The 27,154-nt window shown below is 40.4% G+C and overlaps 1 protein-coding gene across 1 annotated transcript in view; it reads left to right on the top strand.

Moving 5' to 3' along the window:
- Positions 1 to 27,154, top strand: part of LOC114449218 (dipeptidyl aminopeptidase-like protein 6) — a 57,344-nt gene that overhangs the window by 15,871 nt on the left and 14,319 nt on the right. Inside the window, exons 2-6 of the mRNA XM_028426684.1 lie at positions 18,751 to 18,865; positions 21,252 to 21,350; positions 26,495 to 26,589; positions 26,674 to 26,748; positions 26,828 to 26,880. Of these exons, the coding sequence (XP_028282485.1) occupies positions 18,751 to 18,865; positions 21,252 to 21,350; positions 26,495 to 26,589; positions 26,674 to 26,748; positions 26,828 to 26,880 (437 nt within the window). The remainder of the gene's footprint in view (positions 1 to 18,750; positions 18,866 to 21,251; positions 21,351 to 26,494; positions 26,590 to 26,673; positions 26,749 to 26,827; positions 26,881 to 27,154) is intronic.

The following is a 27,154-nucleotide window of genomic DNA, read 5'->3' as shown; positions in this document are numbered from 1 at the left end:
CTGAATGCGTGCTGACTCACCCCGCTTGTCCCTTTTTTTTATTTATATATATCCCAGCTGCCTGTGAGCTATTCTTAATGAACAACTTTACTGTTTCCTTGTTGACATAATTTTCTTTTTTATTATCTGACTCTTAATACATTCAGTCGATAGACGCTCGTTTGTGTTTGTGCAAGGTGCCTTTGGGGGATGTCTGTAAATTACAGCAATCTTTGAAGAAATGAACTCAAGAGACACTGAGGTGTTTTTTTTTGCACACACACAAAATAATGTAAATGGATGTTTGTGTTTTTCTTGCTGTTACTTGGATTGGAGGTTGACTGTTTTTTGTTTTGTTTTTCATTTAATAGAGCACAACACTAGAATAACTTTGTGTTAAAACTAGCTCAGCCAATCATGGTCCAGATGGATGCATTCCAGTCTGGAGGGACTTGTGATAAGAAGGCAGTAATCAGAAATAAGATTACAATTATTGTGGCAAGAGGGATAAACTTTGGCAGAAACTTCTACCCTGGTGGGGTGTTCCCTCATGTGAGGGATGCTTCTGATTAAAATGTTTGATGTGAGAGGGCAGGTGAAATCCCAGCAGAGACGCAAGATCTGTAAGAGAGTTTGACAGCTTTTAAGCGACGAGCCATACTGCACTGTAGTTCAGTTGGATGTCAACATGACTCAGAGAAAAAATATGCAGAGATGGCGGCGATGCCTCGCACATTATGGATCAACTACTACTACTCAAATCTACTTGAAAATGGTGAGAAGGGTAAATAGTCATTATCATAATGTAAAGTGAAGTTTCAACTCTTCATGCTTTTCAATCAAGGGCGTAGTTTTAGCATGGACGGAGGGGACGCAATACCACCAATAATTTGATCCCCAATCAAAAAAATCAGATTCTCATTGGGTGCAGGAAGGGTTAAAAATTCTGTTGGAATCTTAGGTCCCCACCAATGTCAAAAGCAAATCTGCACCTTTGTTTTGAATGTTAACTGCTGTTCCTATTTGCTATAATATGCTATTTTACATTATTGACAGCAATCTACAACTTGTTGCTCAAAACTCATATATTTATAATTAATGGGATCAAAAATGATTTGGCCATATTCTTCCAGACTTTTGTAAAGAACAATGAACACAATACAATTTTTCTATTCATGTAGAAGCATCTGGAATTTATCTTTGTTAAAGTTTTTGATTTATTTTCGCCTTTAATAATCTTTAATAATCTCTTTTTTGAGCCAAACTTGATCGAAATATCAAATTATTATTCTGCTGCTGTTGTGTCTGCCGGTCTTGTGCGGACATTCATTTTCTTCTCTGTACTGTTCACACCTTCATGACTCTACAGTGCCTCATTATAACTTTTGTCGCCTATAAGCACTGCAAGGTTTTAAGATATGACTACACTTCTGCTGCAGATTGGAAATATGAAAGTCTGTAATGTGGCAGCATCTGGTGTCTTGTGGAGGCTGCGGAGTCCTGAATTTATAACGAGGTCCCAGCAGCCTTGAAGTGAGATTATAAGTTCAACATAATGTAACAGCAGGGGGAAAAAAAGAGAAAAATGCCTCACTGAGAGTCTGCATGTCCTATAAAAGGACCACTGAGATCGTCTGTTAGAGCTGAATTAGCACCACATTGTGAGCCTCCATTATTGGTGACCCTTAGGATAAAACTATAAAACTGTTCCCCTCACAGTTATTTTCTCCAGCGGTGCAGTTTCCTGTTGGAAGAGTCCCATTTTCAGAGAGAGTCATTTTTTTTGTTGTCACACAGTGGTCTATATAGATCTGTTATTCCTGTTAGAGTTAGGAGGCTTTTACAGAGGAGTTGCTTCCCTGCTGCTCTGTGGTGTGCTGTGGGGACAACATAATCTTTGTTCCTCAGGAGAATGTCTCAGACTTGAAAGTAGCGATGTGCAGCTAGGAGAGTTCTGTTGTTTAGAGTTCACAGGAGCCAAATATTTCTGGGTTGCTGCATGTGAAATATATGAAAATGACTTCACTGGGCTGACAGCAACACTGTACTGTAGAGCATAAAGAATACAGTCAAGAGTAATGGTGTGAAACTGCCATAATGCAAACTGAATAATGGAGAAAAAAACAGGAAACAGGAATTATTTGCTTTACTTCTCTGCAGGTGTTATGAGATGCTCTGCTGGGAGTCAGGTAGGCGGTGGGAGGATGCACTCGCCATGTTCACATCATTGGTGTAAATGTCAGCAGCCAACATAAGGGAAAAAAAACACGTCTGCCTGTGGAGATAATTATAAGGCAATAAACCACAAAAAACACACAAGCCAGCAGCACCATATCCTAGCTACTGTATTAAAATAAATCTGTATTGATTTTAAAGTTTTTGTTACAAATAAAACACGCCCTCGAGCTTTAGTGTCACTGAGTAATGTGAGCTACATGATGCTTTAACAAGTAAGTTAACCAGCAGGGCAACCATCCCAGAAAAACAGTCAAGTATTTATGAGGGTCAAGGAGAAAGGTTCAAAGGCATGGGAATCACTCCATTTTTAAAAGTGTGTGTATGTGATGATTGTGTGTGTCCAAACACCTCCAGACTACACAATAGTAGATTAATTGTTTCCTCCGTAAAGTCCTCTCTTGGTAAAAGACCATTAATGAGTCTGATTAAAGACTTGCGGACTTGTTAATTACCCCTCTGTAATGTCCAGACAGTGAAAAACTGCCTCTGCCTGCGGTCTGAAAAACTTTCATCACTCCACGAGACACATGGAGGCGTATTTTCTCTGGGCTGAATTGATGACCTTAAAGTACAGTAACGATCTGTGATGAGCTACGAGGTGCCGCTGCACCCACACGCCGTCTCCGTCCTTAACCTGTGTTTTAACGGCGGCATTTACTCTGCTGCCAGCTGCACAGCTGAAGGAGTCACAGCAGGCCAGAGGGCGAAGGGGACGTGACTGGTGATTGAGCTGGCTGTGCTGACAGCTGGCAGCACGGCTGAATGGAAACAGCTTGTTACTAAATCAGCAGCACTCAATTGATAGGGCTTTTACGTGCAATGTACATACAGAACAACTTTAAAATACAGATTTAGATTTTTTTAATTGCCATGGGATACAATAATTGGTCAGGGTCATACAAAAAAAAAACCCTCAGAGACAAGTCTCAGTCGTCCAAACACTGTCTGACAGGCAGGAAGGCAGGATTCAAAGCACAGACAATAAAAATATATATTTTTTAAAAACATGTGTTTTACTTGCAGATTTCTATAAAGTAGACTATAATTTAAAATAGATTGCAGAAAATAGACTGGCTGTTTTTTATTTGGGATGACTAATTCTTTTCACTACCAGAGTTACCCAGAGGTCAATTGCTTCCTTCCAGCTTAAGCTGTCCCGATGCTTTAGGAAATCAAATCCCTCCGCTCCTATTCTTACTCTTTTTGGAGCTGACGTTAAAGTCCCCGCTCTGTTGTGGTGAATGGAAATGAGAAAGTATTGTATTTAGTTTAGTGAAGGAAATAGCAAACAGGAAAATAAAGCCGTCTAATATAAAGAATTACCACAACAGAAACTGGCAAGACAGTGGCAGCCATTTTACATGGGGCTGTGTCTCTGTCCTGCTGTTTATAGTGTCTAACAACCAATGAACAAAGCTCATGGAATAACCACACAAAGATGAGGAGCTGCTCACACACAGAACACAGGTTTGGTGTGTGTGTTTTTAAAGAACAGGTGCAGGGATTTTAGAAAAAGGACCCAGTCAGTCAGGATGAGAGACCGAATGTGACACCTGTCCTGCTCAGGAGCTGACAAGCATGAACTGTTAACCCCGAAAAAACAGACACGCCATGGAGTGTAACCTTTGACTGTTATACAATAAGAAAACGTTGCATGATCCCAGCCTCAGATATAATATATATTGACTGAATATGAGTCACAGTGGTGCCTCAGGTCTGTGAGTATAGTTGCCTCAACTTAAACATTATTCATTATGCAAGGTAAACAGTATTGCTTCTTGTCTTGTCACATTATTTTTTTGCCAGTGTTATACTTTAAAGAATGCAGAATTTTTATCATCCACTCATGGTTATTATCATATATTATTTAGACTGGGATTGCTTTGATTGTTCCAGCAGGGAAAGATTGTAGCTGTGAACATTTGATTTCAGCATTGAGCAGCCATTAATAATCCATAAGATTACTGATGCAATCTAGGAGACTGTATCGATTTGGGATCTCACACACTTAGTTTTACAATAGATAATGTGAGAATGAAACAAGCACATAAAGTTCTGTTTTTGTTTTTGTTCATATATTATTTCTATTAGGAAATGACTATGAAAAATGACCTCAGTGTTGGCTCACATCGCTCCCCTGGAAGTCAAATTAAAATGGTTTCTTGCTGAATAATGACTTACAAAACTACAGCTCCCATACCTACCACAGAGATGTCATGTTTCCTCTTCATTAGACTAAATGTGTGAATGATATGCTTTGCAGAGGTGACATTTATTGCAAATCTGCTGTATTGTATTGCATTAGATTGCACAGGTGTTGATGACACTCTGTGTGCACCCCCATTCATCACCATAGTGGTGCTGTGCTGTCTAAAAAAAAAAACACCCTCAGGGATGCATTTATGCAAACATGGTGGATAATGGTTTAGCACTGTTGGCTTTAAGTGGCTGCTGCAGCTTTGTCGGGCATTCTGCTCTGCTGTTTGGCCTGTGGAGAGACTACAGCTGATAATGATTGGTTATCCAACAAAAAAACTGCCCCGGCCTTTGTTAGGCATCCTTGTCTCTGCTTCTTATTTTTTCCCCGCTCTTCTTTCTCTTCAGTCTTAACTGACAGATTGATTGATGTGGCTGCATATTCAGACTCTTACTTCCCACATTCAGCTTTTCCTGCAATTTATTTTTATTTATAACTCCATGACCTTGACAACCTGCAATTATCTTTATAATTCTGCCATGTTTCACAGGCTCAACTCTAAAAGGAATACTGATTCTTGATTTTTGACCAAGATAAAGATGTCAGACAGGCAATGATCACTGGGGGGAGCTAGCATGCAGTTGAAGTTGCTCACACTGTTTATTGACAGTTCTAGAAATGGCTGTATGTTGGTATGTTGGAAGGAAGACACAGACAGTGACAATAACGTCAGCAAAACAAAAAAAAGTTTTTTTAAGTTTGGTAGACACAATTAATTTGACAGGTGCTGACTACAGATATTGCCTCACCCAGCTGATAAACCACATAATTAAGCCGAATATAAATGAAAATAATGTCAGTGAGCTGATAAAAAAAGTGGTTTAAAGTTGAGCATGTGTTGAAAAAAAAAACACTTTGCTGGCATGCTCTGACCCAATTTAAGCTGGATTGTCTTGCTGTTTGTTTGTTTGTTTGTTTGTTTGTTGCGGGGGGGGGGGGGGGTCATTGTTGTCAGGGACCTACATCTAATGTGTTGCATTGATCAATCGTTGTGGCCCTCTTCACTTGCCTTTTAGAGCTTGGCTGCTCTTTTCAGCACTCCCCATGTTTTGGTATTTATCTTGTAAACGGCTGACACTTCCCTTAAAAAAAAAAAAACTTTTTGTGCAGCTAATTGTCAGGAGTTTTCCTCCGCTGACAGTCAGGTGATCGTTAAGTTTTCACAGAGTGACTGTGAAGAAGCTCACAGTAAAAACAGATAATAAAGGGAGGACGCAGACTGTCACACAGTGAGGATTAAACCGTAAGCAGGCTTTCTGCTGCTGTCAGTGGAGCTGTCCACAGCCATGGTGCTGAAATCAGTCTTGGCAGTGAGCTGGTCATGCAGCTCCCTCAGGCCATGTGTGGAGCTGTGCAGTGACAGCAGCACCAAATGCTGTGTTTGGGACAGTGCATGGCCTTTTGAGTTTCAAATTCTTATGCATTTAACTCTTGATACTTCTTGTGTATTCATTACTTTCTATTTTTCCCTTTTTTGCCCTGTTTCTGTAAAGCTTCAGAGGGGTCAGCTAAAGCCATTAACCCCAATATGCTGCCCATTATCTTATTAAGTGTATATACTGTATACGCTGCATTAATGCTTTCTTGCTAATTTGATACATTAAAATAAGGCCAGTGTATGTTTAGCAACTGCTGGAACTCTGTTAACAAGAACAGCCCCTAATCAGACCGTTTAGTGTTTCCACTGCAGTGTATGGTGATATAAAAAAAACAATGACTTGCTCATAAAAAGTCCAGTTTTCCATCCCATCTCCTCTCTCTTTGCTCTGCATGTTATCAACTTGAAGAGACCTACAATGGGACACACAAAACAAAAAATCAATGTTAAGTTATTTTTGGCCCCTGCCCCTCCATATAGATTGATTCTTGGTCTTCCAAGGATACTGGCAGACAAACTTTCTAATATATATTTAACTCTTCAAACTCTTATCTAAACAAAGTGTTGAACATGAATCGCTTGGAAGAGTCCCATTCTCACCCACGTTTTGAGGTCTTCTTTCATCTTTTGTTAAATAGTCGCAGCCCGTAGTGTACTGCTCTGAATTCGTCTCACTGTGTCATTGGGAGCTGACAGAAGACAGCAGGCATTGGAGCTATGGTACAAACTCTGCAAAAAATCATTCAAAGAATAACAGATCCAGCACTAAGAACATGCTATGACCTCAAGTGTAGAGGTAGTTACATGAGAGAACAGAAATGCTGAAGTGATTTGTCCTTAGAAGATGTGAATGAATTTTCAAAATGCTGACTCTTCAGACCAAAACATTATGTTGTAATAGCCTGGGCTGAACATCTCCCTGTCTGGCTGCATGCCATCCTTTCAAGCCTGAAATGTTCAAGCAAGTGACAGAGATGTAGAATACCACCGAATGCATGGTTTACTTTTCTGGAGTGGGTTCTTTATTATTTGTCATTATAAATAAGCACAGTGAAACACATGATGAGCTATGAACAGTGAACTCCTTGCATGTTATTATACCCACTAGTCTGCATATTAGGCTGTGACCCTTTCACTCACACTGATACGAAACATCTCTTCCAAGGTGCCAGATACGCACATCATGGACTTTTCTCTCTTTCTTATCTGAAATAGTTTCGTTCCTTTTGCTCCAACAGATGACTGGTTCAAAAGGCCAGGAGCACCGTTACAGACTGTGCATGGCTTCTGAAGAAAACTCTTGTGTTCTGTGTGTTTGTGCATGTGTGGCGTGTGTGTACGTGTGTGTGTGTGTGTGCAGCACAAATAGGCAGACAAGCTGTGCTAACAAGAATGTGGATGGTGTGTGCACAGACATGTGACACACGGTGAGAGAGTAACAGTACAAACAATGTTTTGTTATAGGAACTGGAACTATTTTCTGCTCAGTGTGGGAGGACGGTGCTTCTCAAGCGCAGGGCCAGCAGCAACCCCTTTGTTTTATTGGCAGACAATACAACAGCAGTGAATATGATTTTTTATAGATATAGACATGCTATACAAATTTTTTTCTCTCCTACTCCCTAGACTGAAACGTAAAGAACATTGTCAATCATCAGTGTTTTCTAACTCTAGCACTAACTGGGAAGATGAGACTAAAAATCCCATCTGGACATAACCACACTGATAACTGCAAGTATTTTGTTCTTCTTGCATTGATTCCTGTTTCCATTCCCTGTGTAATGGACTTGCCAGTAATGAATGCCCACAGTGATTTGATACAAACAGACAAGACTCCATATTATCAGTTGCTGTGTGCTCTGAGCTCAGCAGTGAGAAGTGGAGTTTGGTATAACTAAATATAGGTCCAGGTGGAAGGACAGAACCTTGAGCTCTCCTCTGTATTGTAGTGAGGGGGGGATAGAACGATGCAAACCCTGCACTTTCAGAGAGCAGAGAGGTCCGGGTTTTTATGTTTTTACACTTGGGGCTGCAAAGTTTAGTGATTTTGCCTTCAGTTGTCTGTTTAGTCTGATGTTGTAGCCGTTTTCCTATGAAAAGGAAAAGCTATATTAAATAAATATGCTGTTTAATTTTATGCTTTGGTGCTAAAAAGATCATCTGGTTCTTGTGCGTAAAAATGGAAACCAGTGTTTCCAAATGCGCAAATTTGGAAAATACGCATTAAATGTAGGTTTGGGGAGCTCATTCAGCTGTTTGTGGTGAGACTCTGCAAAGAGGTAAACGGAACCTCCCACACCGCCGCGCTCCACAGCTCTCTGCACATCAGCTGCTGAACTCTGCGCCGTCTGCACCCACGGTTATTATTTTAGCAAATCACTGGATATCCTTGAACACTTTGGGCGCATCTCTCTCTCTCTCTCTCTCTCTCTCTCTCTCGAGTGTGTATGTGTGTGTATATGAGTGTGCGTGTGTTTGCATCCCACCGCTTCGCTTCATTATTCTGCCTACCTGTCAGCAGCGGACGTCGGTGAGCGCTCATCCTCTTCATTTACCGTCATGACTTCTGGAAAAGACGCGAACGGGCCGGGGAAAGTGGTTCAGCAGCAGCAGCAGGATCCGGTAGGTCTTCAGAGGAGCTGCTTCTTCTGATTATCGCGCGTGTTTCCTGCGTGTTTAGGCGCTTCTGTGTGTCTCAAACAGCGTGGCGCAGCGGCGCTGTTGACAGATGACTTTACCGAGATAAATCAAAGCCCGGTTTCTATTCCTGCATTTTTTTTATTTCACTGGTTGTGTTTGAATTATAATGATTGGTATTGGCTGGGTTTGCTGCAGTTTAGATGTACAGTATGCACCACTTTTTAACTTCTGCATAAATGTTTAATGAACTTCTATTGTAACTTCAGACCACACACAGGTGTAGCTTCTTTACCATAACAGCCTGTTGGTGTCTTGTTTTCATGAACAATTTGGAACAAACAGTGCGCAGTGTTGTCTTTCCCTGTGGTAGCTATAAATCTAGACATAGTGTGGGTGTTAATTGCTCTGTGGTGTTCATTGAGTTTAATTTGTGCTCTGGATGAGGCTATAGGGTACACTGTGTACAAACTCAAATCAACTTGTGGGTTTATATAACTGCCATTGATATCATAATTTAGGTGCTTCACCAAAATACACTGGTATGTGCTTGTATGGAGTGAGGACACCACAAAAAAATCCACAACAGTTGTGTAACAGCTGTTGATTGTGAAGTGTTTGTGTTTTTAAAAATGCTGCCATGGACATGTTGAGGTGAAGGTTCCTGTTAATAGCCGAATGAAGTGCAATTAAGTTTGGTATTTGTCAAAGTGATGAGATGTTTTGGTGCATTTTACAGTTTATTCTGCACCGTTCCTCTTTTTTTTTAAATGTAAAGTGCGTATTTTTGCGTCCTGTTTATATATGTGTGAAAGTGGGAGTTCAGAGCTGACAGGATGGCAGGTTTTTAACCATGTTCAGATTAAAAAAAAAAGAAAAAGAAAAAAAATCAGGGGCGGGGGGGGAGCCCTTTTGAAGGTTGAGGGGAAATTGGATGTCAGACTTGAAAAAAGGGGAGCTTACAGAAAGTGAAATCCACCCATGCCTATCTGTACATCAGTGTGAGTCTCATAACACGCACTTATTACTGCACAGCAATCATTTCATGTTTGTTGAAAGGGAATGATACATCTGTATTCGCTCCAGGTGACTTTCATATCCGAGATACACCTCAACTTCACTGCTTCCTGTTGGAAAACATACTCTCCCCCTCACACTGACACCGTAGCTTCAGCAGCGACCTTGCCTGTTGCTAATATCAGTTTCAGAAGAGAGTGTCCGCCTGTGTGTCTGTTCTTTTAATGATGCAGAGAGATGAAGATCATCATAGCAAAGGAAGAACCATGCAGGCAGAAAAGCACATCCGAGGTCTGAACTGCAGCCCTCTGCCTCATCACGGCTGCTGACAGTGGCTGTAATGCAGTTCCGTGCTGAAACTCACCTTGAAAGGCTGAAAAAATGTAATTCTTCTTCTCTATTGAACATGCAACTGCCCTCATTAAGGAAAGGGAAACAGGCTTCACCTGCACCTCAGCATTCTTTATCTGACACACCATCACTGCCTCTTTTGTTGCTGATTATGCTGCTTTTCAAAGCTCGCTGAAATTACACAATGTTTTGCTTCACTCTGATATTCAGTTGGTTGTTTTTGATCATATCTCCTCCATTACTGCCTGCTTTTCAACGTCACAGCGTCGCCTTATTCAAGGTAGCATCTATTTTTTAACACTGTATTCCATTTCTAACAGCAGAGTATAGTCACACTGTCATTTGAAACACAAGTACCTTCCAGGCTGAAGAGACCAAAGGTGACACATGCACCAAAATCAAAAAATAAATAAATAAAAGAAATGGATGAGATGAATACATGAACAGCATGCACGGCTTTAAAGAAAAACTCTGCTGTCATTAAATACAATTTCAATGCTATCAACAAGATTTTATGTAAACTTTCATCATGTTCCATCCATTTAGTCTGCATATTATTATTCTGAAAGGATAATAGGTCTCTTCCCATTTTACAAAATGGATTTAATATTCAACATTTGAAAACATTTACTTTGAAAAAAAAAACGAAAAGAAAAAAAACAGCAAGAGCCACGTTCTATTCTTTAATGAACTTCTCTCAGGTTGTTGTGTGCTGCAGTTCATCTGATGATTAAAAGATACTGTGCCAGTTTTGTCCAAAGGCAGGCGGTAGTCTTCATCCTCTGAGAAAATGCTACTTTTCCTTCATCTTTCCTTTGTCCTCTTGATAGAGTTAACAGTGCCTTGTTGTTACGTTTTCATCTCCTTCACAGTTTCTCACAGCATCTTATTAATTCTTTCAAAGTACAAGAAAAAAGCCACACAAAGCCAAGAAAATACCTCTCTCATTTTTGTCTGTTTTTTCTTTTTTTGTCAAAACAACATCCGTTTCCTACTTTTTTTTTTTTTTGGATCTCCTCCTGCAGCTTCTCACTTCAATTCTCTGAAGCATGCACTCAAATATTCATTTATTCTACACTGACTGGGATGGATTTCCTCCCCATTTGTTTTGTGGATTTTCAGAAACAATTAACTTCCGGAAGGGTTGTAGGAAATCAATGCACTTTCAATTGTGGCAACAAACTGGGCTCCTTTAACAAATACAGTAACCACAAAAGTAGCTTCTTTGTAGGAATAAATTGTTAGGATAACATTTAAGTTCAAAGTCCAAACTCTACTTATATACTTATTATATGTAGTATATACTAAGCATATCATAGAGTATGTAGCTATACGATTTAGTATATACTACTAAATATACTGCCTAGTATGTAGGACAGAGTATATACACCACTTATGGTGTATATGGACTGATATGTAGTACACAATACACACAATGCAGGATGTACTACAAAATATGTATTTTCTCTACTACTTCTTACGTACTAATATGACTAGGAATCACTAGTTTTTCTGTGGTTTGACCAAGGTTACATGTGCGGACACACAACCAGTGATTTGAAAACAAAGTTGTTTCTGCAGAATGAATGGTTAATGGTGAATGGTTAATGGTAGGGAGGGTGGATTCATGCTACGTTCAGGGGCACATGCCAGTTCAAAACCAGCTTTAACTGCGGTGCAAGAGTTGCAACTGTTTTTTTTTGGGTGGTGAGATAGATGTAGAGTAAAACTGGAATGATGCAAGGTTGCTTGCTTTTAAAGTTTGTGAAACATTGTGTTCATCAGTCAAAAAGGAATTGACACAGTAACAGTACTGTGTGTGTGTGTGAGAGAGAGAGAGAGTTGTTTTGCCATGCTTCTGACTCTCATGATTCTCCTGCCTGTTCCTCTTGTGCCCACACACACACACACACACACTCATCGTTATTGTGTATAACAGCTTCTTGGAGTGCTTTCCATAACAACGAGTTATGGAGTTATAACGAGTGCTACACTAATTGTGGTATTCTTAAATGAGACACTGGTTGGCATTCATTTAACTTAAGATTGATAAACTATAGGAAGTCTGTGGCTGACCCGAAGGATTTAAGTGTGCTGGCCAGGAAAGAGGAAAAGCATCTCATCAGTTATTGAATAATTTATTTCCGAGTGAACTCAGATAATGGCATGAAAAGCCCACTATCTAAATCATTTAATATTATTTTGACTTGTTGTGAAAGAACAACTCAATGCACTTGTTTTCTTCTCACTTGCTTCATCAATATATCAGTGGTGTCAGTAGACCACCACAACTCGTACTACTGCCACTCCTACTTCTAGAATTCAAAGGAAAGAAGTAGGTTAGAAGTTTTTGTTCAGCAGCATTAATCGTATTATAAGTTATAATAATGGGTCAGATGTCATGTGACAGATGCAGCTTATAGTGACAAACTATGAGAATTAATATAAGACATTGCAGCTGATATATAATTCCTCTTGTATCAATGTAATTTTCAGCAGCACATTCAATCTCTTAAAATCTCGGCACTGAGGGGAACATGACTCTGAGGCCTGCTGTGCTGTGTCAGTGGAGGATCGGGTTACAGGAGACAGTTAATCGGTTGCATAATCTGCTACAGTGGTTTAATTGTATTGCAAGATGCAAATCAGATTCTTTAAGATGTGACAGATAACTTTATAAATACCTTTATGCAGCACTTATAAAAAAGTGTGCTTTAATAGACCATCAACTGTGCAGGAAGATAAATATATATATATATATATATATATATATATATATATATAATACATCATAATACATATAATTAAGAAAAAAAGAGAATATAAATAGAAAATGTGGTTTAGAAGTAATCGATCAAATTTAAAATTCAATTTTACATGAGGGATGTCTGCCTAAAATTAGGAAGTTTACAATATTTGTTAAAAAATATTGCTACAAACAATACAGCATCACTATACATGCAGTTAATTAGAATTTAAGTGGATTTCCTGCTCATTAACACAGATTTAATCCAAAAAAAATTTATTGATTTTCGTTGGCCTTATCGGCTTTCTGGACAAATATCAGCAGGGAATAATGAAGAGAATATATTACTTTGGCAAAATGGAAATAATAAAGGATTTATTAAGTGCTGTATAATGGCTCTCAGTTCACGTCCTCTCCTGTTTAAACGACTGCACAGAACACCACTGGAGCCAAACTTTACTCTCAGCTTACACATTACGTAAGAAAACTGCATCTCTCTGTTTTTCCTTCAGTTTGCTCACTGTAACAAGAAGCCATAGGTTCATGTTATTTAAAGAGCCAGACCTGTTGTTAAATGTGGACTGTTCTGAAGTCTCTGATCACCAATGATCTCAGCATCAAAACAAACACTTTCCTTTGTTCCCGTTCTGAGTTGTAACTTTTCCAAAAACCAAATTTTCCAGAGTGGACAAAGACACCAGATGACAGACAGACAGACAAACAGACAGACAGACAGGCAGACAGGCCGATGTCTGACTATTCATGAACCAGAAGCCAGCTGGCATGAATTCTTAATCTCACTCATGAATGGCCATAATTTATTGATGCTGTTCCAGAGGAAAAGTTTACCCTCACATGTCCAACAGCTACTATACTCCCCATGTTTCTCAGACAGCGACTACATTACAGTGGAGTGATATATCATGTGTCAAGTGTCCAGTGTCCGTCAAGGTTTGCTTTCGTTTCAAATGTCCATATTATCCCTCCTTCTGTCACATTTGAGAGCGTCCATAAATCAATTTGTTAATCCTCTCCCAGTTTCCCACATGATGCTGGGCAGTAATCTTAGTCCCTACTGTACCGTGCAGTAGCAACCAGCACCTTCTTCACTGCAAACCTGACTCAAACAACTCTCTTGGTTCCCTTGGAAACCAGGTGCTCAGAGATCAGGAAAGATCCATTTCACACTTCAGCAGCGAGCAGAGAGACAAAGAGATGGTTAGACAAAGGGAAAGTGGGAGGGAGAGAGGATTAGAGAGAGTAGTGAGCGGTGAAGAGGGGGAGAGGGGGGTGAAGAAAGCTTGACCTTAAAAAAATGCTTCATTCTTTTAGGCCCCCTGTTTCACAATAGAATGAAAACAGCAACAAATAGATTGGAGGGGAAAAAATGGTTGTTGCTTCCCCTCATGGGATTTTCTGTCCTTTATAATTGTCAGTGCACTAGGTATATTTAAATGTGGTGTCTGCAGAGAAGGCGGTGAAAAAGTGGCTGCCGTTCTCATTTATTGATGCAGCTTTTATTGTTATCGGCTGTAAGGCATTCAGCTGTAAGACTAAAAGAAAGAGATGGCTTAATGCAGACAGGCAGCAACGTCTCACCGCATCTAAAACACAGCCAGAAAGGTCAAGATTTCCCTTCGTACACAGATGCACTTTGAGAGCTCTTCACAAGAGTCAACATTATAGCTGAACAGTTTGCTACGTACTTAAACACGATGAGCAACAGGGAAATCAAAGGATCCATATAAAGTCGGTCTGCGCGTCTCTGCAGGGTTTTGTCTGGAAACAACAGCCTGAGTTTTGAAGCTTGGTCTTGAGCAGCTGAGTAGGTGGGTGAAACGCTCCACATTTTACACAGGGATAAAGCACTGCACGGATGAAGCAATCAGAGCTAAGACACTTTAATAACAGTGGATTGTCTGAGAGAGAGAGAGCGGTGCTATTTTAAACTATGTAGAGCTACTTTTCAGTCTAAGACTTTTAATACACTCATGGCGCAGAGGGGGGTGCTTTTAACAGGAAAAACTGTAATTGAATTAATAGATTTAAGACAGATCAGATACTGAAAGGAGACTGCTGGGGCTTCATATAGGATGTAGATCTGGGGAAGTCATGAAGTCAGTCAATGTTGGCTCGAGATTTCAGTCTGTGAAAATGTGTTTAATATGAATTGGCGTGTTTTAATCCCTAACCTTAAACAGCACGTAAAGGTAAGGTAGGAGATTTCATTCTGATGCACTTTTTGTTAAATTAGTGTAACTTCTCTTTACAATCTGATAGCAACCAATTAATTCGGCAGTTTCGCATTAAAACGAAGAATATTAATCATCTGTGGAAGCTATAAAAGGCTAAAAACATCAGCCAATCCTCCGGGTGGACCCTGTGCGGAGTATTGGCTGGTTGTCACTCTCTTCCTGCTCTGCTCGCACCAGAGAGGTACGTGCATGATGGCCGAAGTCACAGACCGCAGCTCGTCTTCAGGTAATGCACGTCCATGTGATTGGGAGGCGTGGCTTCGGGGTGAGCTCCGAGAGAAAGGGGCGTGTGTTAACTTTCAAAATCTGGCAGACTCTCACTGAGTTTTCAAAATCTCCCACCCTACCTTTAACACTAGGTGAAAACAAAACAGCTTGCGGTGTCAGGGGGACTTGAACTTCAGAGGCCTGGGTAAAAGTCCGCCATGTTGCGGCTGTATTTGTCAGAGGTTCGGATGATATTGAGCAATATTTTCTATTAACATAAACTGTAAAGATGTTTTATCGACCGAATTCTGTGTTTTTTTTCTATGAGGCGTGTTTACATCTTAAAATTATGGGACCTTTAAATAGCAGCTGTTCTGGCGGATCTGTTGACCACCACTCAGCAACAACAAAAACATTGATCACATTGTTCTTGCATCCGTGTTATGTATCCAGGCGTGCTGACAGAGAAGGTTAATGCTCCTATCCATTTCCACTGGAGCTGTTTCACTGAGGATTTTGCTGTGAAAAAGGCAAATGTCCAACAGTGTTTGATTGTGGGAAAAGCTCTTTGACCCGTAACTGAATAATCGGGTGTCTGTTGACAGAAATGTCAAGCACAGGAGGGAAGCCATTGGAGCTTGTTGAGTCACATGCATCCTACATTGCCACAGCCTGAATTAGCTTACAGGGCCCGTGGGAGATGTATTTAAGATTAAAAAGGTAGGCTGTCTGAAAGAATTTTGCCTCCTGTGCTCCAGCACAGTGCTGGATTTGTCATAACTGGAACTAAATATTTACTCATATGCTTCCCAGTCTGGCGTCAAAGCATCTGGAACAATTCTGCTGAGAGACATGTTTTTTCTTCTGTTATGTGAAGTAGATCCAGACGTCACATTTATAGATCTGTGCTTCACCATGAGGCTGCTGCATGCAGCGCTATCCCTTTTCAATTTTTGCCATTTTCAGCTCAGATTTTTGTTCCCTTTAAAAAGTGAGCAGATGCAAAAACAAGGCTGTTATCTACAAACCTGCCAAAGTATCTGACCATTTAGTTTTTTGTTTTTTTGCTCGGTCTCGGTCAGAGGTCTGAAGTGATTGTTGATATCAGAGGCAGCAGCGTGTTGTTGATATCAGGCTGTGATAACAGAGGGAGATAAATGTCTTATGAATCCAGCACTACAGGTCTGCACACGTTATCATAAACAATCTTTACCTCTGCAGCTATAAATCAGCGTATTGATGTCGCTTCTGTTTTTCTCTGTGAACTCACTGCATCAGTATTGATTTGCTTTGCTGTGAGACGAACTGCGCAGAGACAATAACATGCACAGGATCACTGTAAACATTTAATGGAAACTAACTTACAATGTAGCTATTTAAAGACATAAAGAGCCGAGCCTCTCCCAGACAGTCGAGCTGTCTGTTTGACTCTCATGTGTACACGCTCCCCTCATTAACTCGTGGATGGTTCACTGAGCCGTTTCATACCCTATAACCACCTTTACCACTGCAGGCAGAGACCAGTTCTAATTGCTAACAAGGTTATCAACAGCTGGATTAATACGGGTGGCTGGAGCTGCTCTCTCTTTTTTTTTTTTTACTCGCTGACTGTGATCACAGAGATTGCCATGCAAGCCTGCATCTCTGTTTGTGCACACTCATAGTTAGCCTGTGTTAATTACATGGGAATGCCACACGATAGACACTTTTCATTTATTCAGAATAGCTATCACATTGCAGTGGGATAAAATTACTATAGAAAGCTTCTATTCTTTATTCTTATACAGGTTGTAGATGTTTGATATATCCGCAAGCTATAATGACAAATTTAAAAAGTAAAACGTTGGCAAATTTATTACACATCAGGAGTATAAACTGCCTTTTATATAAGTTTTCAGGCTCTTTGTGCCACTATTTGGGATGCTCATCTGCAGCATGGACAAAGTTTCTAAACTTGATAAAATACAGACAGATATTTGAAGAAACTCTTCACCAGGGTAAACACGACCTGAAACGAGGGGTGATAGCTCACCTTTCAGCATGAAAATGACCCCAAAGCAAACAGCCACACAACACTGAAGAGGCTTCAGGAAAAGTCTCTGACTGTGTCTGATGCTCGGACTTAAACCCCGCAGAACATCTGTGAAGAATCACAGACACTTCACATCCAATTTGATATAGTCTGACAGGATCTGCCAGGAAGAGTTGGATAAATTGCCCACGCCCAGGTGTGCAAAGCTTGGAAGATATAGGCGAAAACATGGCTGCCAAAGTGGCTCCCAGCGGTTTGAATGTTAGTAAATTAGAGATTTCAGCTTCTGAATTTTATATCTTAGAAAACCTTAGTATTCATTGTGCTGTAAAACATTTCCTGTCTGTGTTATTTTCATACAGTTGCATTAATATTCATGCAGCACTGATGTGTGAACTAATTTTATCGGCATCATATTCTGTAAGATCATCAGGTTGATAGTGCTGACATCTTTTAAATAGTCGACTGTTTATGAACCCAGAAAAACAGTGACAGCTAATCCAAGAGGAGTTTATACATTATAAGCAGAAAATATGTTTGCAATTCACAAAGAAAGACTTTAACAAAGGCACAGTGAGTCGGCGAACAGTGAATCATGCCATTTACCAAATGGTAATATAAAAGGTATTGTGAAGTAAAGTGCAAAATGCCTCCTATTATCTGCTATTTTAATAAACAAACTCACATTTATAAGCAGAGCAAAGGGACGCAGTGACAGGTGGTGTTTTCAGAGTTCATCCTACAGGGCAGCACAATTCAAAAAGCACATTGAGAATCATTCTCAAAGATCTATAGTGCCAAATGCGTGCATTTCTGAGAAGCCTAACCAATCCTGAAAATAGAAACAGATGTCATGTGCAGCAGAGAAAAGCAGCGACGATGCCATCAGCCGTGAAGCAGGAGCAGTGAAAGACATCTGAGAGTTCAAGAGGTTAACCCTCATCTGCAGTTATTCCAGAAAAGTGTCTGTCCCTGTTGTTTTATATTGGACTGAGTGTCAAGAAGTGGATGATGATGATGATGATGAGGATGATGGTATGTGTGTGTGGTGAAATTGCACTGTAAAACCACATGAGAACTGTTTAAGCCGTGTGTATTTGTTGGTCTTGGGCGAACACCTGACGGCCGCCTCCTACGCGCCTGCACTTAAAATGTTTTGTATGTCCTGTGGATTTTTGCAGTATACGCCTTTCTAACGGCACTGATTACCCATCTACCATCTGCTGGGCAGTGAGAAGAGAGCAGCTCATTATTCTGCCTGTTGTGTCTGCACTAAAGCCAGAGCTCCACTTCAGCTATCAGGCAAAGCTGCAGGGACTCTTCGTATGCAAGCAGCAGGGAGCAGCTGGATGAGGCAGCGTTACTGCACACACAGTTGTCTGCATCTGTCTGACTGAGAATGAGCTGTCCTCTGGCCAATCTCTGCCTCCGACTGTGACAGTACAAAATACTTCTATGTCTCATGTGTGATGAGATGAAATTTAAAACGCTGTGCTGCCATTTCAAAGGAAAACTCATCACCTAAAGTTTCTTTTAAGACAGTTTGGACCCTGTAGGAGTGAAATCATTTGATTTGTCTCCTATTGCTGCTTGTGACATATTACTTGTTTGTTGCATGCATTAGTTTAATGTCATGTTTGTGTTGTTTTTCAGGACCTGGTGGGCAGTGCTCCACCTCAGAGGAACTGGAAGGGAATAGCCATAGCCCTGCTGGTTATCCTGTTCATCTGCTCCCTGATTGTCACCTCTGTCATCCTTCTGACCCCTCGTATGTATCACACACACACACACACACACACACACACCAACAACCAGAGGCTTCCAAGGATGCCAAAGATGCATATTTGTAGAAAATCTGTACCAGATACCAGCCCAGAGTCTTTGGGAATTACTGTGCATTCATAACAGACTATTCTATGCCCAAGGATTTAAAATCCTTTAAATGCAAATCTGACAGGCGCACACACACACACACACACACACACACACACACACACACTCCCCCAGTATAATTGAAATCAGTTTTAGAGACACTGATAATAACTATGCAAACAAGCGAGACATAAATCATAATTTCCCTGGCACAGATAATAATTCACACAGTGTACACCCCCCCCCCTCACATCTGTTCACATCTGCCTCTGCACACATGTGTTCTGGTTTGACACAACTGCTTGGCCAAAGCTGCAGGATCACGGGATATAATACGACACATGCTGTACATTAGATTAATAAGCGTAAAGCTACTAGAGCTGGCTGTGATCTAATGTTCCAGCAATATTCCAATCAAATCAGTGACGTATTTAAATAACTGATAAAATCCAGGGTGGGTGAAAAGAAGCCTGATTACAGATCATAATAAGACGGTCTCACATCCAAATGTGGAGTAGCTACATTAAAAGGTGTACTACGTTCTCGTTTAAGGCTCTACAGTTGTGAGATGCTCTTTTTGTTAACCCCCACATTTACACGTTCTCACTCCCATAGTGTACAAAACCTGACTGTATTTCACTAAGGAGAGTTACGCCTGACGCAAAGGACCATTATTCATTTTCTTCCTGTAAAAAGATCACAGTTCGGATTCGAATAAACCCTTTTAGAACATAAACCCCTGAAATACCCATTTTCAAGGCTGGAGATGGGTGGTGTAGAGAGTTTATTAACCCATTAAAGTTTCTTTAACACAACAAAAATGATGTCTGTATTAAGTTGTTAACCTGATGACCTATTTTTTCTTTACAGTAAGTGTGAGCATGAATGGTTGTTCATGTCTGTAGCATCACACACAGTAAATAAAGCTTGTGAACTGCTGCCTCTGTGCACTTTTTAAGGATAATAGCATGCCGTTCTGAATTAGAGACATGGAAGGGGAGCTGTGCCTCCTTCGCAGGCTCAGAACACAACAGCAAACCTCTTCTTTGTGCTGCCTGGGTAAATTATCATTAGGTGTAAGAGGCCTGAAGGGCTGGTGGGCTAACCTTAGACCTATACAGGGTTGTACGATGCCTCCTGCTGGCTTCAGCTGCCTCGTGACTCTCAACAGAATTAAGCAGTTATGGGTGGATAGGTGGGATGTTGGACGTTAGATTGTTATCTGAATGTTTTCATCAGTCAGGCTCTTATTTGCACAACCCTCCAGCTGTTTCACTATATGCCCATTCCATACAGATAATAGTCTATTGGAAAATAATACGCCTATTAAGATGCTGCTTTAATCCTCCTCTCTCAGCAGGGATCTGCTTTTTTGTGCAGCACAGGCAACAATTTCAGGTTTTACAGATGTTATGGTTTCTCTGTTTGGGGATTGTGTACCAGTTTTACACAGACACTGGGTCATCGTCTCACTAGGTAATGGGCCTTTTAATGTGTAATGCCATTCAGGCCTGTTTAATGTAGATGATTATGCAGTAATAGCTCCAGCCATTTTGTCAGATCAGCGATACCATTTGCTTCATGTTGGATATCAGCTTTCTTCCCTCACTCCACAGCTTCTTGCTAGATAAGAAGAATTTCTCTGATTTTTCAAGTCGATAAACACTTGACAATGTCTGACACAGTATCTACTCACTCAGATCTCGTCACTCACTCGTATCGTGACGCCTGCCAGAGAATCTGTCAGTTTACTGTTTTGTACTGTGAGACCAGGCTGTCAGCCATGGCGACAACTTGTGTCTGATGCTGGTTTGATACATAAAGGTGTGGTAGAAGACAGTTAAATAGTTTCTAAACAATCACTGTGTTTCTCTTCTACAAACTAAGTCCCCTGTTGTCTGCTCCACCTGCAGTTCAGCTGTCAGCTTCAGATCTCATTTTTGAGTTTGGTGGGAGTCTTCGCTGAAAAACACAGCAGGCAGATGTGAACTGATGCTCTCAGACCAATAGAGCAATACCAGGGGTCTCTTTCTTGTTTGTACTATGTTCTAAATTGCTCTACCTGCAGTGGGGAATAGTTGTTGGAGGTTTTATCCAAAGAGAGAAGTATATCACGGTGAGAAAGTGAAAACCTCAAAGCTGATAAAAACTCTGCTGTGAAACCAGTAAACCCTCACGCTCTTGAAATGCTAATAAATCTCCTTGAAGACATAACTTCATGGAAATAAATGTGAAGCATCTGTATGTCATATTTAATTTATGCACGTTTGCACTCTCGACAGGTGAAGATGACAGCCTCGCCCTTAAGAAGAAAGTAACTGTGGAGGATGTCTATGGTCCAGACCTTCACGTCCATGACCCAGACGCTAAATGGCTCAGCGGTGAGTGAACAGTTTGACATTTAGATTCTGACTCGCATCAAAACACAATTTGATGACAGTTTATAACTCAACATTTAAAATAAGACATTTATATCGAGGATGCACACAAAAACCACCAGAAAACATGAATGTGTATCTCAAATAAAAGTAACATCACTCAGTTAGAATCTACCCTCAGACAACCAGCCTTAAAGTGACAATATAAGAGAGAACATTAGATAGTTAGAGTATAAAATCTCCAAGGGGATGTGCAGAATACCTGGAAGTCGTTCTGCCAAGTGTCGTGCAGCACATGAGGGGATAACAGAAGTTATTGAACTGTGTGCTGCAGTTACAAGATAAAAGAGAGAAGGGAAGCTTTATAGAAAACTATAAAATTCACTTTGTCTGCTGTGTCAATTAAACAACCCAAAGAAACCCATCAAACATGTCTCTGTAGCTATAATGATGGTGCACATGTCCTAATGAGACATCACTTTATGCAACTGCAAATCCTCTGTCATACACAGATCGACTCATTCTGGCTGTGCTTTTTCATTATGAACAACTCCTCCTGTCTTCAAGCTTTCATACTTTGTACTACGCATTCAGCCTGCTGTTTGCAGGATCACACCAGAATGGTTTCAAATGAACACATGTACAATAACGTTGCTTTTCTGTGGCCTCTTTAACCTTGACAAGGCAGAGAGTGGGAAGTGGCACCTGAGCTCATAAATACTGGATCAGCCAACTCAGTGCCCCCTGGTGTTCGACTGGAGAAGTGCTCCATATCTATACTTTAAGCCTGAGCATTATAAACTGACAGTGGTGGAGGAAGTACTGAAGCTTGGTACTTAAGTAAAAGTACAAATACCCAGCAAGATATATACTTAAGTAAAAGTAGCAGTGCTACATCAACAATCCTACTTAAGTAAAAGTCTTAAGTACTTACTTTTAAATGTACTTAAAGTATTAATAGTACTAACACACCAAATATATATTATTGATTTCTATTGCAAAGGATATCTGAACAGGTTAAAATAATCGAAGAAATCATCCTAAAAAAAATCTTACGATCATCTTAAAATTGACAATGTGTAGTTAATTTACATTTTCAGTACCCAGAACCAGCTATGGACAGGTCTATGTGTCATGAGGCAGGCTGTGGGCATCAAATGGACAGAGAGGCTGCTAATAAAAAACAGGCATTCACCATTTTTACTGTGTAAGTATTCTTGCTGTAGATTAATGTTGTGATTAATGTTAATCAGACATTAATGGATGGATTTGTGTTATCAGGCAGTAGCTAACTAGTTAGCTAACTGAGCCAGAGCACCGGCATCATGATTGAGGCTCATTATAAAAACACAGCTTGACACCACTTGTCACAGCTTGAGTGTGACACCACCTCCATGCAGAGTCTGACCTCACATCAGTCCAGCACTGTATTCATGAAATATAACAAGTAACTACAAACACTGTAGAAATGTAGTGGAGTAGAAAGTACAGATAATAGCTGCAAAATGTAATAGAGTAAAAGTATGTCCTATTATTTTTACTTAAGTAGAAATACATAAAAAATTACTTAAGTACAGTAACGAAGCACAAATACTTAGTTACATTCCACTACTGTAAACTGATTTATCATGCACAGCTCAACAGGCTGAACCAAAGTACCACTAGTACTACCAATCTTCCTCCATGAATGAATGAATGGGTGTTAACTGTAACAAGCAGCAGAAACAACAACATTAATTTCATGTTTTTATCTTGTTCTTAGCAGATACAGCGGCCAACACTTTTGTTTTTGAGCTTCCATCACACAACATAACACTATTGAGGGTTGTGCTGCCTAAACAGATGAAGGTGTCAGATTAAAAAAAACAAACAGATGAACCTGAAAAGCTGTTTCCTAGGCTAAAAACTAGCTCCAACTTTCCAAGGAGATATGAGGGGATGGAGAAGCTCGTGGCATAAGGTAGAAGGAGATTCAGCTTTTGTTGAATGTATGTGTTTACAGTCAAATACTGCTGTATGTCCTCCCCAGGCGGTCCATGAGTACATAATGGCAACCCGTGGAGAGACTGATTCTTATGGACCGCTGAATTAAAATGTCCCCATGTTGTCCATTTTCCCCACAAACACCCCCACTGTTTCTGCGTAATCAAAAAGCTGTTTAATGAGCGCTGTTTCACTGTTTATCTCCTTCTACCTTAGATGATGAGCCTATTAATCAAGCCATGTACTCAACACTAAAAAGTAGGATCTGTCAAAGTTTCCCTCTGGTCTGAATTTAAACTTATTAAAATCATTATACTGTCTGTTCCTGATGTGTGAAGGAACATTGTGCTTAAATGCAGTTGTTTCGGGACACCCTGTATTACAACCTTACATTTGTCCTTTAGTTCCACTGCACAGACTGCTTCCCCTGATTACTTACATTACGGGCTTATTAATGCATAATTAGTTAAGTTTTCTGGTGGCTTTGTGCCCTTCATTGACCGCTGTGATGCAAACGTCCTCAGCACCTGACGAAACTCCAGCAATCAATTGTGTGACATTGCATCTTGTCAGTTAACTTACAGCAATCACCTCCCATTTTGGTGCTAATGACCTTCTGATAAGAAACCCAACGGGACAACCTCACACTTGAGTAGTCCTCATCAATATTTTGTGGGCTTCATTCACTGTGCTGTGCGTAATTGATCCCCGTCGCTCTTTGATCACTGCTTGCCTCAGTAGTCTTTGGACTCACCTCTGAGTTTCTCACACAGATAAAGACAAAGGATTCAACCTTCACAAGAGTGGCTGCCGACTGACTGACTGATGGATTCATATTTCTCAGATATAACAGAATATAACCCAACTTGATCTGTCCTTTTTCAAGATGTCTGTTTGATATTTCATATGCCTGCGTTTATTTGTGAGGCGCCTCCTGAGGATGGATGAGTCTGTGGAGAGATGTTCAGCATTTTTCCACAGATTATTCTCTCAGCTGCAGATGTTTGGCTGTTTTCTCTCTCTTCCACTTTAAAACACTCCAAATCTGTTCCACTATATTCAGTTTAGGAGACACACTTGGCCGTGACATTCAGGGTTGTTGCTGTCTGCTGCAGTGTGTTCGGGATCATTGTTCAGTTACTCTCCTTGCCAGAATGATGCCAAACAAGCTGCTGCGACCTGATCCAAACTAATTTGTTTTCTTTGTTTGTTTCCTTGTCTGACCTGATACTATTCTTCTTTTCATGTCCCTTGTCGTGTAAATCTTGTCTCTGTGTCCTTCACTGAAACACCATTTTCCACAGATGCATTTTGTGCACCGCTGAGCCCTCAGTTATCACAGTGGAAGAGCTATATGGCCTTTCCTTTACCTCAAAACCAGTGTTACAGTCTTACAGCCTTTGTTCGCTGCTCTTGTAGCGACTGGCCTCATGCTTGTTCAGGTGAAGCAGTGCAATGTCGACACCTGAGAAAGCTGTGGTGTTCAGCAAGTAGCTGTTAAACTGTCAACATCATAGCTGCTTTAGTTAAATCAATGTTTCAACTAATTATTTGGTTTTTCATATAAGATTATACAGTACAGTGTTTTAGTGACATTGCACTGGAGTTATGTTGCAGACTGAAGTATAGCAATAAAAATAACTTTTGACAGCAGAAACAAAAGTATCAACTGAATACCCATCACTACTTTTTATGACTCCCAGCTCAGAGCTTGTCATAAAATTGATTTGGTGTAATTACAGTTCCCATCTTGGACTCAGTCAGTGCTTAAAACGTCAATTAAAAGCTGGCAGCAAAGTGACTTTGAACAAAGCGCCTCCACCGACACTAACAGGTGTCCCCTAATGCGCCTGGCATGAGTGAGGCGCATTCATAGTCACATTTGCTGAAAATTTGTTTAGCTGTTCAACTTTCTAATGTTTATGTTCAGGTTAGGCAGAGTGTAAAGCACCCGATTTACGATGCTGACGATGAGAAAATATTTGTTACACAATGTAATGTTCCAGGGGAGTTAAATTGATGCATACCAAGCATTGAATGGCACAAACAGTCAGTGACAGGGTCAGATATCTACAGTGTGTCATGTGTATGATGACACAAATGACAAAACAACATTCAGTGCGTGTTTTGGTTGGACTTATGTCAGCGAGTTTCTACTTTACTTTTTGTTATCACTGTTTCTTAGATTTCAGATATGCAGATATAAGCATAGTCTTGCTACATTTATTTATGGACACAGCATAATCATGGCTACACAAACCTGTCCTTTGTGCATTGTTACATAAATCATGCAAAAATCACAATTTTAGGCTTAGATTTGTGATCACATTATTCACTCAAGGACCATTGATTGTGTTTCTATGATGAACAGCTTCATTTGAAATGTATGCATTTCAATACTCCCAACAGGTTTTTGGGATTCTGAAGGTCAAAAACAGATTATAGTTTGGGTTACATCAAACCTCTTCTGCCCTTGTTCTCTTTGGGCGATGAGGGCTGGTATTTTTTTTTTTTTTTTTAATAATCCTTTATTAGTCCCACAGAGGGGAAATTTCTTGAGGCTGCTGCCAAGCGATGTCATACAACATCGGCAAGGCACACCACACACCAGTGAGCACACTGGAGGCAGGAGTTGGGATCAAACTACCAACCTTCCGGTTATTGGACAACCCTGCTCTACCACTGAGCCACTGCTGCCCATGTTAGGATGTTTTAGACACCAAAAAGACTGAGATTAAACTAAACAAAAGGCGAGCTTTAATAAATAAAGCTGACAAAAAACCTTCCCAAAAAGCCAAAAAATTAAAACAATCAAACGAAAGATCCAAAGTTTAATTGAAAAATCATCGGAAGCACATGGAGAGAACACAAGGCGCTAACGCAGGAAGGAACACAAACAAACCGACCACAAGACTGAAATACACAAGGGTTAACGAGACACAGGTGAAGGACGGCTAATCAACACGGAGAGAAACACACAAGGAAGCAAAACCACACTTTCAAAATAAAACAGGAAACAACCACAACAAAACGGGAGATATAAAATATACCAAAATACCCAGGATTACAAAAGAGAACCAAGGATTCAAAGAAAACATAACCTGTGGAACAAGGGATCATGACAAAGGCAGCGTTAACGTTGTTTTGTTGTGTGTCACTTCCAGACAACGAACTGCTGTACCGTACGAGGGATGGGGATGTTGTCAGGTATAATGTTGACAGAAAGGTGAAAAAGGTTGTCGTGCCGAACCAGCTGTTTGTAAGTATAATGTCCTTCAAGAGCTACAATCTCTGACTCTCCTGCACTTGGATGCATAAACTATTTTTTCCTCATCCAATCCAGGACAGATCCAAAGCCGCCAAATATCAAGTATCCCCAGACATGCAACATGTGTTGTTTGCCTTTGAAGTCAAACCGGTGAGAAAATCTGCCTCATAGAATATGTATTGTTTCAGACTGTATCCTCCTTTCACTGTGATGCTGTTTGCTTCCTCAGATCTACCAACACTCCTACATGGCCAAGTACATCATTTACAGCCTCGTGACGCAGTAAGTATTCTTATCATCACCCACATGTGATCAGCTCTTTACCTGCTTATGGGAATGACTTCCACTGAGTTTGTGCCGCAGTCTGCCTGGCCTGTTTTTAGCCTTTCATCCATCTATGTCTGCTTATTTCCCTACTGTTCTGTGTTTGTAGGGAGCCAAGCAAAGTCAGCTTGTGCTAAAAAAAGGGATGTGGATGATTGATGAAGCCTACAATGAGGGAACAAGCCTTAGAAAACACACACACTCATGGCTTCCACGGCCTGACTGTGCATTT

This window comes from Parambassis ranga, chromosome 17 (genome assembly GCF_900634625.1).
Source record: "Parambassis ranga chromosome 17, fParRan2.1, whole genome shotgun sequence".
NCBI classification, from domain to species: Eukaryota; Metazoa; Chordata; class Actinopteri; family Ambassidae; genus Parambassis; species Parambassis ranga.
This window is presented reverse-complemented; position numbering and strand designations above follow the sequence as displayed.